This window comes from Montipora foliosa, chromosome 7 (genome assembly GCF_036669935.1).
Source record: "Montipora foliosa isolate CH-2021 chromosome 7, ASM3666993v2, whole genome shotgun sequence".
NCBI classification, from domain to species: domain Eukaryota; kingdom Metazoa; phylum Cnidaria; class Anthozoa; order Scleractinia; family Acroporidae; genus Montipora; species Montipora foliosa.
In genome coordinates this window covers 35958689-35973688 of record NC_090875.1, presented here as the reverse complement: position 1 = coordinate 35973688, position 15000 = coordinate 35958689, and the positions used below count along the sequence as shown (strand labels likewise).

Genomic DNA, 15000 nt, shown 5'->3' with positions numbered 1-15000 from the left:
AGTGTGCCTTGAGAACATCTTTTTTGCTGTTGGATGCAAACATTGCTTTGATGTTGGTTACGCATAAATAGTTTTTAGTGTATGTCTTATAAAGAGCTGTTGAGCTTGTGGGTTTTTTTTTGTGGGGGCGGGGGAGCATTTGTCAGCAATGAAAAGAAATTATTTTCCTTGATTTGTCTTGCGACATCCTTTTACAGTACTTTTTCTGCGTCTGCTTTCACAATCATGTGATTCTGGCATATTGCCGACCCTCTTCAACCTTTCTTTATTATCATCATCATCGTCATCATCATTATTATTATTAATATTTGTTTAGTTGATGCTTTGATTGACATTTAATTACCTTAGGGTTTAATAGACAATAAACAAACTGCGGTGATAAACATGTAATGCACTTTAAATTGACGTTTCGTATGATACAACATACACTCAGAAGTGACGGTGAAAGAAAATTATGTATGACGGTGTACAACTTTGAAATAGACTAGTAAATAGATTAAGAACAATGCTCTTAGAAAAGAAATGTAATATAAGCAATGAAAACTGGCTTGTTTAAATTGGTTAATAAAGCCAGAGTTTCTCAATACCAACGTTTTCGTTAAACATTGGTTTAATTAAGTTCGCGTATTAGTGAAGATTCTTGTACTTTACAATGTAAATCAGATCTTCCATTTGCCAAGCTTAAGACTTCAAAATGGTCTCACTTGATGTTGTGACCCGTTTTGATTGTATGATCAGCAACGGCGGAAGTGTAAATATTACCCGCAAATGTTACCCGTTTTCCGGTCAGGCAAATGACGTTTCGTTTTACCAATGTAAAAGTCATTGCAATTCCAACAACAGGCTTTATACACAATTTTGGATTTTTGAGATCTACAGAAACCATCTTTGTAGGGGAAAAAGACGTGATTCTGCGGGTGTTTTGAAATATCATCTTAAGGTTAACAAAACCACAGAGATTTGAGAGAGCGTGTGATAACCTCACTTTGAAAACCTAAATAAGGTAAAACGAGGATTTTAGGAAGTGTGGGAAATGGGAACTGAAACATTATCCTGAGGTTTTCGTAAGAGATCATTCATATGGTAAGAAATAATGTCTTCCGGGTAACCGATTGGGAGTAATAGCTTAGACTGTAACAATTAATGAGGATGTTGAACAAATGCGTAAACAGCGGTAGGTAAGTATGCGAATCAAATTAATTTTATACTTCCTGAGTGTAAAGGAATCCCATTTTGTGTAGAGACCAGTAAATTAAGTTTTCTTTCTGTAAACCGTTGTTGAGAAAGTTCCGCCTAGGGTCCTGAAAACTCTCCTTGAGTTTGTCACAAAGAAAAGCCACTTCATGTTCAATGGGGATTACTATGACCAAATTGATGGTGTTGCTATGGGGTCTCCATTAGGACCTGTTTTAGCCACTATTTTCATGTGCCACTTTGAGGAGAAATGGCTACAAAATGTGAAGGACTGTCCATCCATTTGGTTCCGATATGTAGATGACACTTTCACCTTTTTTGAGAGTAAAGCCAGTGCTGAAAGATTTCTTCATTACCCCAACAATAGGCATGCCAATATTAAGTTCACTATGGAGGTTGAGGAAAATCAAGAAATTCCGTTCAGTTTTTAGATGTCCTTGCCAAAAGCAATCAAAACTGACAACACTCTCTCAACAACGGTTTACAGAAAGAAAACTTCTACCCGTGTCTACACAAAATGGGACTCCTTTAGACCCAGGAAGTATAAAATTAAATTGACTCGCACACTTACCTACCGCTGTTTACGCGGTTGTTCAGCGTCGTCATTGTTTATACAGTCAACTCTGTCTCAAGTTATGAAGCTATTTCTCCAAAACGGTTACCCGGGAGACAGTAATTCTTACCATATGAATGATGGTGATTGCAGTTTTAAACATTAAAGACTTCAGTTGTTTTGCACGTCTGTCAGCGAGGCTATTCCATTTAAGGGCATGAAGAATTGGGGCAGATCTGGCATCGCAACTAGACCCTGTTATTATGCGTGCAGCCCTGTTTTGTAGTTTCTCTAGCTTTTGGTTGAGTCCATTAACCGACACAGCCCCAGACAGTGCTGCAATAATCGAAATGCGGAAGAATCAATGACTTGTAAATTGTGACAAGGGTACTCTGGGGACATATCTGTCTCAGCCTCCTCAGGGCAGCAAGTACTTTTGCAACTTTACCAACTTCGAAGATGTGAGCCTCCTACGAGAGTGTTTCATCAACCTGAACGCCTAGGCATTTGTAACTATTGACTCTTTTAATTGAATGCCCGTCAAGGCATATGTGTGGTTCAGTCTTGAGGACATTAAGACTTAAACTGGTAGAATCGAGCCATTGTTTCAGATTGCTTAAATCGTGAGTCAGGGATGAAAACAACTCTTCAGGGTTTTTGGAGGCAAACGTGAGATTTGTGTCATCGGCGTTCTTTTTCACATCTGATAGAAGGTTACAGTTAGAGAAACGCTGCGGTAAATCACTTATCGCAAGAAGAACTGTCAGAACTTCAACCGTGGACTGCAAACTCGACCTCAAGGCTGTCACGTGACACTCAGAGGTTTGTCGTTTGCCGAAAAATACGCGAAGCCAGGCAAAAACGTTATGCAAGGATTATGCTAGCGCCCACATAGAGCAGCGGGACACTTAAAGCTAAGAGTTGTTCGATTGACCCTATTCCGAAATATGAAATAAGAATACGTGGAGTGGTGATTTGAAACAGTATGCTTACCGTTTTGAACCAAAAAGGACAATAAAGATAAGGTGTTTGACAATCTCAATGTGAATCTCCGTAAAAACGAAGGATTCCTAACTTCCATTCCATTTATTCCTATTCCGGAATACAGTTAATCGAACGCACCCTAATTGTCCAGCTGGAGGGCTCGATGAAAGAAATGTTGTCCTTTTTCGCCAGTTGCCAGGCAACTTGTATCTTACCTGTAAAGTTTATTCTTTTTCTGGGACAATTTGTTGCTGATCAATGTTTACCCATTTGCTCACTGATCTGTTTTTATATTTATGCTAACCTTAGAGTGTTGAGGAATAATTTATTTATTGAATATCGTCACAGAAGGAGTTTATGATTCAAATGTCCAATAAATTTATGATCAAATGAATGGAAGATGTCACATGGCGCCCCTCGGGGATACAACCTGTTTCGAAATGCAGGGGCACCCAACGACCAATTTGTTGTAAAATGTATTATTATACCCCAGTTAATGAAAATAAATGTTATTAAGGCATTTTCAGGTGTTTTTCAGTGTTGCTGGGAAAACATTATCTGTTCCTTTTTCCCAGCAAGACACACAAAAAATTTCCCAGCCAGCGAGATAAAATTGGTTGGTTTCCCAGCCAGCTGATCAAATTTATTTCCCACCCAGGAATTCCTAGCGCTTTCAAATCCCTCGATCCAAAACGACCGAACAAAAGCGACAAAACCGGGACAAAACAGGTTTTTTCCAAAAGCGCAATCACTCTGACCAGCCGTCGTATGTTTGTGACTATTCTCTGGGAGAGGGAAGGGGTCCTTTTTTCCTTTTTTTTTTTTAGTCGTCCTTAGTCTTCAGAGTTTCTACAGCCAGCTCGGGTTGAAATGCTAGAAAAAGTCAGTAATTCCCAGGCAAAACCTCTATCAATAACAAAATTTCCCAGCCAGCTCATCGAAACACCTGTATTGTTGCCAGCCAGCAAGATGGAACAGATAATGTGAGGAACAGATTCGTTGGGTGCCCCTGGAAATGGCGAAAAAGTGATCATCAACCGCTAGAACAAGCATTTTATTTTATTAACTTTGCCAGTCAAGCTGGCAGAGCGCCACAACAGCTTGCGCCAATTACTGTGGCCCCTTTTTTACCCTCCCAACCATGATACACAACAGAAGACAGACCACAACACCGGGAACTACGTGCCCTACTCTTAGCGACAAGTGTGTGAGTTCTTTTACGTCCCACAGGATTATTAACATTTAAGGATTGTGAGACGGGACCTCCGGCTTATCGTCCTTATCCGAGAAGACTTGAAAGTCTAACCATTTGCAGATGTAGTTACAAATTAAAGGAAGCACTTTCTCCTCAGTTATTTAAAGACCCTGAGTGTTGGTCACGGCCGGAGTTGAACTCGCGACCTCCCGCGTGATAGTCCGGTGCTTGGGGGTTCAAACGTGAGCCACCGGTGCACGGTGTAACACGAAGCTATATATGAAAGTTAGGAAAAACAAATTATGATAATGTATATTGAGTCATAAAAATGCTGGGCCCGGTTGTTCAAAAGCCGATTAACGCTAACCCCAGACTAAAAATCAACCAAGGAGTATTTCTCTACTCCCAAATGCTGTTCATCACTGATATTCGGCAAAACTTTACATTTGAAGAAGTCACTCTTGAAAGACAAAAATAAGCAAACGAAACTTTCACCAAAAAGTTAAAAACATGAAGCAAAAGTTTACGCTAATCGTGGATCAAGTTAATCGGCTTAGGAACAAAAGGGCCCTGGTGTAGTAGAGAAAAATCATATTGTAGCACAAAAGCATCTACAGACTTTAATTAATACAAGGAAGTTGAGGTCTCCTTATTATTGGCTAATCGTGTTAGTTACCATGGCGACACCTATATCCTCATATCAATCCTCTTAGGCTGAAAAATTAATATATATCTTCACTGCGCGCAGTAAATATATGATTTTTAAGAGAAAGGAAAATCCTAGTATTTCGTAAGTTTTTTATAAATTGGAGAGGTGGTCAAAAGATTTGTTTCCTACCAAGATTACAAGTTCTTGGATTTCGAATTTATTTTTTTGTTGAAAGACAGTGTAAAGGCCCGGCCAAACGGATCCAACATCATCCAACATTGTTGAATCCAACATTGTTGGATGATGTTGCACAGTGCTCAACGAGGTGGCCAAACGAACGCAACATGTTGGATTCTACGCTTGGAATCAAGCAGTCTGAATGAAACTGAAACAGAACAGGCACAGTTTGAACTCAATTCAATGAACGAGTAAACTGACTTTAATTATTTATATATGGAGGATATTACATAGCCGCGCGGGGATACGCATTGTTTCTTCGAGTGCTGAAGGCATCTCTCACGAGTGAGCGCAGCAAACAAGTGAGACATACCTTCAGCACGAGAATATAAAATTCGTATCCCCAAGCGGCCATGTAATGTTTTGTTTATTATATAGATATTGATGAAATGTCCAGATTTAAAACCACTTGTTTTACTTATTTTCTAAATGATGAAAAAGTGGTCACGAACCGCTAAAACACGCTTGTTGTGTTATGAAAATGTTATGTCACGCGTGAAAGTTATGAAAAACAAATCATGATAATGCAAAATTTTGCAATACAAATGTTAATGTAGTAGAGAAGAATTATATTAAAACACAAAAGTGTCTTACAATGAAGAGGAAGTCGTGTTCGTTACCATGACAACACCTATATTCTCACACTTTGTGAACGATAATAATATGTTCACTGCGCGTGGTGAAGATATGATTTTTTAGCAAAAGGAAAAATCCTGGTAGTTCATCAGTATCTATAAATAAACTTTAAAAAAAATGTTTATTTCTTTATTTTTTAAATAAATGTCCATACTCAGGATCTTGCGAGTTATGAATTTAGATGTAGATGTCTTACTAATCTTCTACATGTGAAACAAGATCATGCCGTGCATCTTAATTAATTCCTCCATTCGTGCATAGCCACAATTCCTTGCGCCTTTGACCACAATCCCTTGCGTTTCGAAGAAAAGTGTGTTATCCTCCTGATTAGAGAGCTGCCTCATTCGTTTGCATCAAGTTCACTCACTTCGACATCAATAAATACATTTCTTTCATGATTAGATCTGTTGACATTAAGGCACTGTAGTCCGCATTATATATTAGCTTCTACAGCCTGTAGTATTTTCCTTTATAGATGGAATAAGAAGAAATTAAGAGAATTACACAATATTTACGTATTACATAGGAGTATCCCTTACCCAGTCTGACTCTCTCTATAATTGGCATCTACTGCATGCATTACAACATATCATAGCTCCCAATTAAAAAAAATAACGAGTTTATTCTTTTATCAAACGAAAGAGGTGAGCACGTGGCCAGATATCCTTTTATATTAACTAACAGGTATTAAAGGAATAAACGTCATTAAAGGTGCAGCAAAGCCTATATTAGAATTGCAATATTAAAATGAATTACCAAGTTGTAAGAAAATTATCCTTCTAACTCCATTTTAACTGTAATTATCACAGTTCCAAGAAAAGTTAATGAACTGTCATAATGTATTATTTGTTGTGAAAAAAAAAATTGCCTTCCTCGTGCATTTTATTTCGAGACCAAAGATTGCCATATAAGATTGACTTTTGTTATTAAATTTATGAGAAAAACTAACGCGGAGAGATTTCGACGTTTCGATGACATCCTGTCATCATTATCAAGAAAATGAAGAAAAATTTTTTTGAAGAAAATTTACATAAGTAAGTACAGACCAAGCCTTAACATCCAATCAGACTCAATACGTGCTAAAGTTTTTACTTGACTTTGTGTTTTCCTTTGTGTGAGGTCACTGGATGATTCACTGGCTTAGAACAATAGACTATTGTTTTTGGTTTAGTTTTTTTTTGACTACTTACTTATGTAAATTTTCTTCAAAAAAATTTTTCTTCATTTTCTTGATAATGATGACAGGATGTCATCGAAACGTCGAAATCTCTCCGCGTTAGTTTTTCTCATAAATTTAAAGATTGCCATGACAACTAATTTATTCAATTTTCGCTGAGGAGGGCTGGGTTCGACAAGACACTTCATAAATTCTCTTTTGTCTTTGTGTTTCGTCTCGTTCTTCTTCGTTGAACCGTTTGGCGAAAGTAACTTCTGCTTAGCGATTCTCGGGTGTATCATTTTAAAGCCATGAAAAGCTGTCGCTGGGCTCTTGTTGCAGTTCTCTTTATTGTGTTCGTTGGGCCTTCGTTGTCTCTAATCAAGTGTACTGAGGTGTGCGAGGAATATTGTCTGTAGAATGCAAGATTTATAATTCCTCCTCTGCATGCTTACGTTTTTCGCCTCGGTATTCTCAAAAGTCATGTTTCTACGATGCTGTGTATTAACCATTTTTTATTGCATTGCTCAAGGACCAACAAACTTACGAATTCACTGAGTGCGATTCTGCTGAGAGCAGATGGCGCGTGGCTGTACCGAAGGATCCGGACGTTTGTGAAACGAGGGAAGCCCCAGTTCGCCAAAAAGACTGCAGTAAGTGCTATGTATTTATTGTAAAAGGAAAATTGCCTTTTTTTGTTCTGAGGAAAGTGAATAAATTGTTATCGAGCCTTCTTTTTCCATGGGGTGGTGAACCATCTTTGTACAAGTTTCGAAGGCTTGCCGGTCCGATTGAACCGAATAATATTAAACTTCATTTGCATTTGCAATTATACGTACGCAACTTTAAAACGAAGTCTTGCTGCCTTGCCTCGTGTCTCTTTCATTTCAGAGCGGATTACGAGTAAGTCCCTCAATTTAACTTTTAAATCTGTAATGAAGCTAAAATTTAGCATTTTCGGTTTCCTGTATATGAAGTCTGGACTAGAAGTGCCCTATATTTCGCTTGTTATGCAGATCGGATAGACTTTTGGCGGAAAATAAATGCACTGGTAACTTGTGTCTACAAATCACTTTCCTACATATCATATTCGCGATCAATATTTGAAGTGACCTTATCTTTCCTATTAAAGCAAGGAATACTTAAATTTCTGATTTATTTTTGAGAGTTAATTCGACTTGCGTACAGTGAATAGGTATTGCAAAATTTGTGCTTTGTCCAGCTGGCTGAATATTCCTGTCAAAGTAACTCCATTTACGTAAATTTTGTAATTGAGTAGCAGTACATACATCTGATTCTTGTCATCGACTCAATCTTGCCCTACTTGCGATGTAAACTTTGTTGTTACATTCTCGTCTGTCTTTAAATTATAGTAAAAATGTGAATAATTTGTTATTCAATGAGGTCATATTGGACCAGGCTTTTGAGATCTCACTTTGTCTTCTGGGATCTTTTAAATAAAGTAGGATAGGTTTTGGTCATAAGACCTTAAGTTTGACTCCTAAAGTGACTGTCATGGATGTGCAAAACTGTCTGGCATTAGACAGAATAAAATCTTTGGAAGCAAATGGTTTAAATCTCTGGCCCCGGTTGTTCAAAGGATCAGGGATGGCACTAGGATTTTTCAATCTGGGTCCTGGGACCCGCATGTTCGGCCAAATTGGGGTTCCAAGCATTTGCTGGGGGTCCCAAAATCTTGGTGACCCTCTGCGAGAAAAAGAGTATGTTTTAAATTATGAGAAAAAGAGAGTAACCAACTTGGAATTAATATTGCGCATAGCATATGCATATGCAATGCATGGAGGGCGGCCGAAAAAGGCTTTTTCTAGAGCCGTTACATTCATTCCTGGACAAGAACTCTGTTAATGAAAGAGCACCCTTCCCAAGGGTTTACGTATTACTGGTTTCCTCCCTTAGGAGCAACAAACAGTGACGTCCTTTGCTATATATTTGCATTCAGTGACTTGCAGAGTACATTCCTCTGAAGAAGACCGCAGAAGGCGGTCGAAAATTTAGTTTTAACCTTTTTAGATGTTTTAAACCCCATTTCTTAGAACTTCAATTATGAGCACAGATCGCTCCAACAGTTTTACAAACAACAGAATATACTGACAAATCAAAGCAAGTTGTGTGAGTTATTTAAGTCAGTGCCTTGCGTCCTGGGACGCATTAAAATTTTGATGATGCATTTTTTGGATTTTATTTGCGTAAAAATGCACGATTTCTGCGTTAACGCGATCCCTGAGGATGGATAGCGCTATCCACTGGATAACTCAATTGGTTTTGTTGGTGCTTATCCACTGGATAGTGATTTATCCGGTGGATAGCGTTTATCCACCTTTTGAACAACTGAGGCCTGAAGTTTGTTTCACAGTAATATGCTGTTAACCTGCAAGTTTACATATAGCAAGCTGCCTTCTCGTAATGATAACCCATTAAATAAAAATCAAGACACGTTTGTCTGAATATGGACAACATTTACAAAATTAACACAAAAAATGCACACCAGTGGCTCAGTTGGTTGAGCATCAGGTCGTGGGTTTGAACCCCGGCTGGATCCAAACTCAGGATCTTAAAGTAACTGAGAAAGGGTTGCCTTTGTAATTTCCTCTGTAATTGCTTAGACTCTCAAGTCTTGACTATAAACCTCAGGCCTCATCTCACATAATTTTGTGGGACGATATTCAACATGAGTGGTTGACTTGGAAATAATCTTCTGATTGGATTACTGTTTGATGAGACCACATAAATAACTCTGACAGTAGTCAAATGAACAAGGCTGTGTTCTAAGGAAAATATCAGGGAGCCCTTCTGGCTTCCAAGCATTTCAGCTGGGGTCGCCAGCTCTCAAAGTTGGTTGGCCAAAATTAATTATCAATTATCTGAAATCAAAAATGCAGCAAGATCTTCATCCACCTGGGGGGTTGGTATTCTGTACTAATAGCATAAGTATAAGTATTTCATTGTCTCTCTCTCAACAAAAATAATTGTTGCGACTGCTCTGGTGATTGTCCAACTTGCTAGTGCAAGAAAACCCTGCAACCTGTCATATTTTTCACGCCATACTTGAGAAAGATGAGAAAAGTGGCAATGCTGCCGATGTTTTTCAGGTTTAAAAATAAAAAAGTAAAGTCGTGGCAGGTTTATGTAATTTTGATAAAGACGTTTGGGTCTACAGGTAAACCTTTTTACTGGTTAGGTAGGTTGAAAACAAATTTTCAAAACGTGAATCACTGCCGCTGGATTTCCATGGAGTTTGCTTTGAAAACTACAGTGAAACAATGAATTGGGACCTTGCCCCAAAAGCTATCATATTTTAAACAAGTCATCTTGATCTGGATGAAAATCATCGCTACACATTAAATTTGCTTAAACTGCGATTCCTGGTTCATATAACAATAAATTGCACTGCTTTGCCGGCCGTGCTTTACTTCATCAGAGCAGAAGTAACAACTTCGTTTAAAAACTATAACCAATAAATGCCAAACTCCAAGTACCAAATTTAATGCTATTTTTTGAGAAGGAATCAAAATCTGTGCGGCCGCGAGCAGTCAATTGCAAAGTCATGGATCATGTTATGAGGGCAATCATGTGGAACTGCCTTTGAACCGATTGTTTCGTTAAAAAAAAAAAAACATTTTCTGAGAGCTTTCATAAAGTGTAACCATCAGCAAATTAAAATTTTTAGCCTGCTTATCTGCTCAAAATACGATAAGCCAGAGTGCCCGACCAGGTGACCAGGTAATTTTTCTCACTCGCCTGAACCTTGGGCGACTGGGCGCCGTGCTGTTAAAGCACTGCAGCCTTGAATGAAGAAATCCAAGTGCTAAAGCTGGTAAACCTTTTACCGAAATTTGACTTGATTTACTTTCATTGTTCATTTCATTTACAGTGTCACCAATTAGCGCTCCAGTGCTAGAATGACTAGACACTTAAATAAAGTTCCTTTTCTTTCCTTTACCTGTCCAAGATAAGCTGTTCCAGTTAAAGACACCATTATTATGTTAATTTTGAGTAAATTATTTAGCTGGAACTTGGCTCTAAATCTTTCACCCGTGTATAAGTCGAGGGCGATTTTTGTAGCTTCTTTGAGGCCATAAAAGGTCGACTTAAACATGGGTAAATATGATATAATAATAGTATAATATGATGCACTGTTTGTGGACATTGTTATTGCCATTGATTGTTTTGTTAATTCTTTTTCTCAGCCTACAGTTGTGAGCTGGGGCATTATGTCGATGTTACAAGTAAAACACTTGAATGTAAGGCATGCCCAAAAGGAACCTACAGTGTTGGCGGTGGTGTCCGTTTCAGCAGCTGGGATAAGCTCCCAACTGGTTTTGAGAGTCATGTCACTGGTGCTCATTATCAAGGATATCAATATGACAGTGAATATTACAAAGCAGAGGAAAGCAGCAACTGCTCAAAGTAAGTATTTTACTGTCTTCATGAGAGAGGATCTCTAATGAAGCCCATTGAAGCTGCTACTTTGCTAAAAAAATCACTTCCTTTTTCTCTTCAGATTTTGAAAGTGTGATTGCTTAATGGGCAAAATTTTGATTTTTGATTTTTTTCCGAAGGCTGTTTACTTTGAGTGGAAGTTGTGGATTTCTTGGTCCACCATTACTCACCTTTCATACTGACCAGTTGGACCTCGGAGGGTTGGATCTAGGGAAAAGTGACGTCATTTACTCACTAGCTTAAAATTTCATTTCATTACATATGCAAAACATGTGTTTAAAAGTCTGAATAACCCGAAACTCCGGTGCTGTATATTTATTCAGCCATGTACAAACTCATTGCATTCTTAAACTGTCGAGTCTTTGATATAATTTTCTCCTCTATCCAGCTCTCTACGATTTTAAAGTTTGTAATGGCCAACCACTAAATAGGAAAGTTCCATGTTGTGAATCTGAAAGACGTTCTCTGGTTAAAAATTGGTTAAAAATTATAAGCTTTCGGCTATCTATCTATAGCCTTTAACGAATGAAATATAAGAAGCACGAATCAAAATATATACGAAAAGGGGTGTAAAAATTCGATGCGGGTGAGAACTAAAATATGAATAAGAATGATCTAGAAAAAATTACAATAAAATAGAGTATTGTCTCGGTAACTGTGACAACACACTACAGACCAGAACAAACCTCTCTACCGACGACATCATCTCTCTCCTTGACTTCACTCTTTCAAACAACTATTTTGTCTACAATAATCGCACATACAAGCAGATTCATGGTTGTGCCATGGGCAGCCCTGTTAGCCCTATCGTCGCTAACCTCTGTATGGAAGTGATAGAAGAGTCAGCCATCAGCTCTGCCACTGTTCCGCCAAGGATTTGGAAACGATACGTTGATGACAGCTTTGTTGTCATCAAGAAAGCTGCTGTCCATTCCTTCCACGACACCTTAAATGCTGTCGACCCTAAGATCACATTTACCATTGAAGAAGAGAACAATGGACAAATTGCCTTCCTTGACACCTTAGTGTCAAGAAAAAATGGTGTTGCTGTCATTGACGTTTATCGAAAACCAACCCACACTGATAGATATCTAGACTTCTCCTCACATCATGAGAGAAAACACAAAATCAGCACGGCCTCTACCTTGTTATTCCGTGCGTCTAATCTCCCAAGCACTAACGAAGGAAAATCACGCGAGACCAACTATGTCACAGATGCACTAAAAGCCAATGGCTACCCGTCCTCAGTCATCTCTTATATTTCCAAAAATAGAAAGAAGCCACCATCACCAACTGTTCCATCACCAGAAGAATTAGTAGCAATGTTCTTTAGTTGGGTTGACCCACAGAATACACCCCATGGATTTGCGTGCCTTCCATATATTAGCGGCTTGACAGAGCCCCTCATGAGATTATTACGCAAACATGAAATTCGAGTCGTCACCAAACCACTTAAAACCCTTCAGCAAGAATTCCCATCCCCAAAAACAAGACAGCCCTTGGACCAACAATGCAATGTTGTTTACAAAATTCCGTGCTCGGACTGTCCGTGGAGTTACATTGGCGAAACTGGAAGATGCTTTTTAAAGCGGAAAAAAGAACATCAAAGAAACCTAAAAAATTTCGCGAAAGGGTCAAACATTGCCAGCCATGCATGGAAGAATGACCACTCTATTGACTTTAATAATGCATGCGTGATTGACAAAGGCAACTACCGTGTTAGAAAAACCTTGGAATCCTGGCATACCGCAAAAACTGTTAACGCGGACAATAATTCTAAACCGTTACCGAGACAATACTCTATTTTATTGTAATTTTTTCTAGATCATTCTTATTCATATTTTAGTTCTCACCCGCATCGAATTTTTACACCCCTTTTCGTATATATTTTGATTCGTGCTTCTTATATTTCATTCGTTAAAGGCTATAGATAGATAGCCGAAAGCTTATAATTTTTAACCAATTTTTAACCAGAGAACGTCTTTCAGATTCACAACATGTCTCATCCTGGTTACGGTGCAATTTTTAAACGTATTCGCCAAGTGGCTGGGTCGGAAGCCCTAAAATTAGCGCGGACTATGGAAAAAACAACTTACAAACTCGAAGCTCACCATCGCCATCTTCAATTTACGCACAAAGCATTGGAAAACCATTGGACTCCGAAGTCTTTGAGATTTAAACCACCTGGCAACCATCCGATGTTCAAAAACATTATGGAACGGGCCAGCAAACATTGTATGCGAGCACGAATCTCTATTTGTCACAACAGAATCCGAGTTTTGAAAAGAACGCTCGAAGAATCCAAACAGCAATTATCGACCTTAGTCACCGATGACATCTCTTCCACGCTTCTACAATATTTGATTAAGAGATCGCAATCAGTCCGCAACAACATTGAAGCGAGACACGAGAACAAGTTTACAAATTTAAGGATGGAAGCAAAAAATGACAGCTCTAATACGATCGACAGAAAGAACTGGGTGATCAATTTATCACACAAACCTCTCTCTACGGCAGAACGTTCTCTACTTGAGAAAGGCCCCAAGTTCGCCCCAACACCACGAAACATCCCTGTTAAAGACATTGTCTCTGAGGTTGAAGCCGCCATTTCCCGCCTCCCCGATGACTCGAAGGACGCCATACGAACCACTACGGCTTCTTTACTCCATAGAGCTCGAATTCCACCACATAAAAATATCACGAAAGCTGAACAAAAAGCTCTAAAGGACTTAAAAAATGATCCTGAACGTGTGATAACAAAAGCTGACAAAGGGAACTGTTTCGTTGTTTTAGACAGATCCGACTACGACACCAAGATGGAAGCTCTACTTAGTGACCCTGACACTTATCAACAAGTCTACAAGTCGCCATCCACCAAAATTGAAAGAGAACTGAACAGCAAGCTCCTCGCTCTAAAAAGAGAAAATAAGATTGACGAAGCTACTTATCGCAAACTTCATTCCACAGATGGTTCTCTACCTGCCATTCGTGGCTCTATTAAACACCATAAACCTGGCTGCCCTCTTCGACCAATCGTTTCATGTATCGGCTCCGCCCTTTATAACACATCCAAGTTTCTATCAGATATCCTTTCTCCGATACAGAACCTTAATGGTTATTCTGTCCTCAACTCCTCCCAGTTCGCGAAACAAGTAGCTAACATCGAAATCTTGGACGACGAAGTCATGGTGTCATTTGACGTGGTGTCCCTTTTCACAGCTATCCCAGTGAATAAAGCTTGCGATTATATCCGCAATAAACTGAACTGTGACAACACACTACAGACCAGAACAAACCTCTCTACCGACGACATCATCTCTCTCCTTGACTTCACTCTTTCAAACAACTATTTTGTCTACAATAATCGCACATACAAGCAGATTCATGGTTGTGCCATGGGCAGCCCTGTTAGCCCTATCGTCGCTAACCTCTGTATGGAAGTGATAGAAGAGTCAGCCATCAGCTCTGCCACTGTTCCGCCAAGGATTTGGAAACGATACGTTGATGACAGCTTTGTTGTCATCAAGAAAGCTGCTGTCCATTCCTTCCACGACACCTTAAACGCTGTCGACCCTAAGATCACATTTACCATTGAAGAAGAGAACAATGGACAAATTGCCTTCCTTGACACCTTAGTGTCCAGAAAAAATGGTGTTGCTGTCATTGACGTTTATCGAAAACCAACCCACACTGATAGATATCTAGACTTCTCCTCACATCATGAGAGAAAACACAAAATCAGCACGGCCTCTACCTTGTTATTCCGTGCGTCTAATCTCCCAAGCACTAACGAAGGAAAATCACGCGAGACCAACTATGTCACAGATGCACTAAAAGCCAATGGCTACCCGTCCTCAGTCATCTCTTATATTTCCAAAAATAGAAAGAAGCCACCATCACCAACTGTTCCATCACCAGAAGAATTAGTAGCAATG

General features: G+C 39.1%; 1 protein-coding gene across 2 annotated transcripts in view; it reads left to right on the top strand.

The window, feature by feature from the left end:
- Positions 1-6797: 6797 nt before the first annotated feature.
- Positions 6798-15000, top strand: part of LOC138009442 (endosome/lysosome-associated apoptosis and autophagy regulator family member 2-like) — a 69752-nt gene continuing 61549 nt past the window's right edge. Inside the window, exons 1-3 of one of the 2 annotated variants that reach the window (XM_068856458.1) lie at positions 6798-6999; positions 7137-7257; positions 10813-11032. In XM_068856458.1, coding sequence (XP_068712559.1) covers positions 6916-6999; positions 7137-7257; positions 10813-11032 — 425 coding nt within the window. In that variant the 5' untranslated portion in view covers positions 6798-6915. The remainder of the gene's footprint in view (positions 7000-7136; positions 7258-10812; positions 11033-15000) is intronic. The other variant, XM_068856459.1, reaches the window with a different exon arrangement.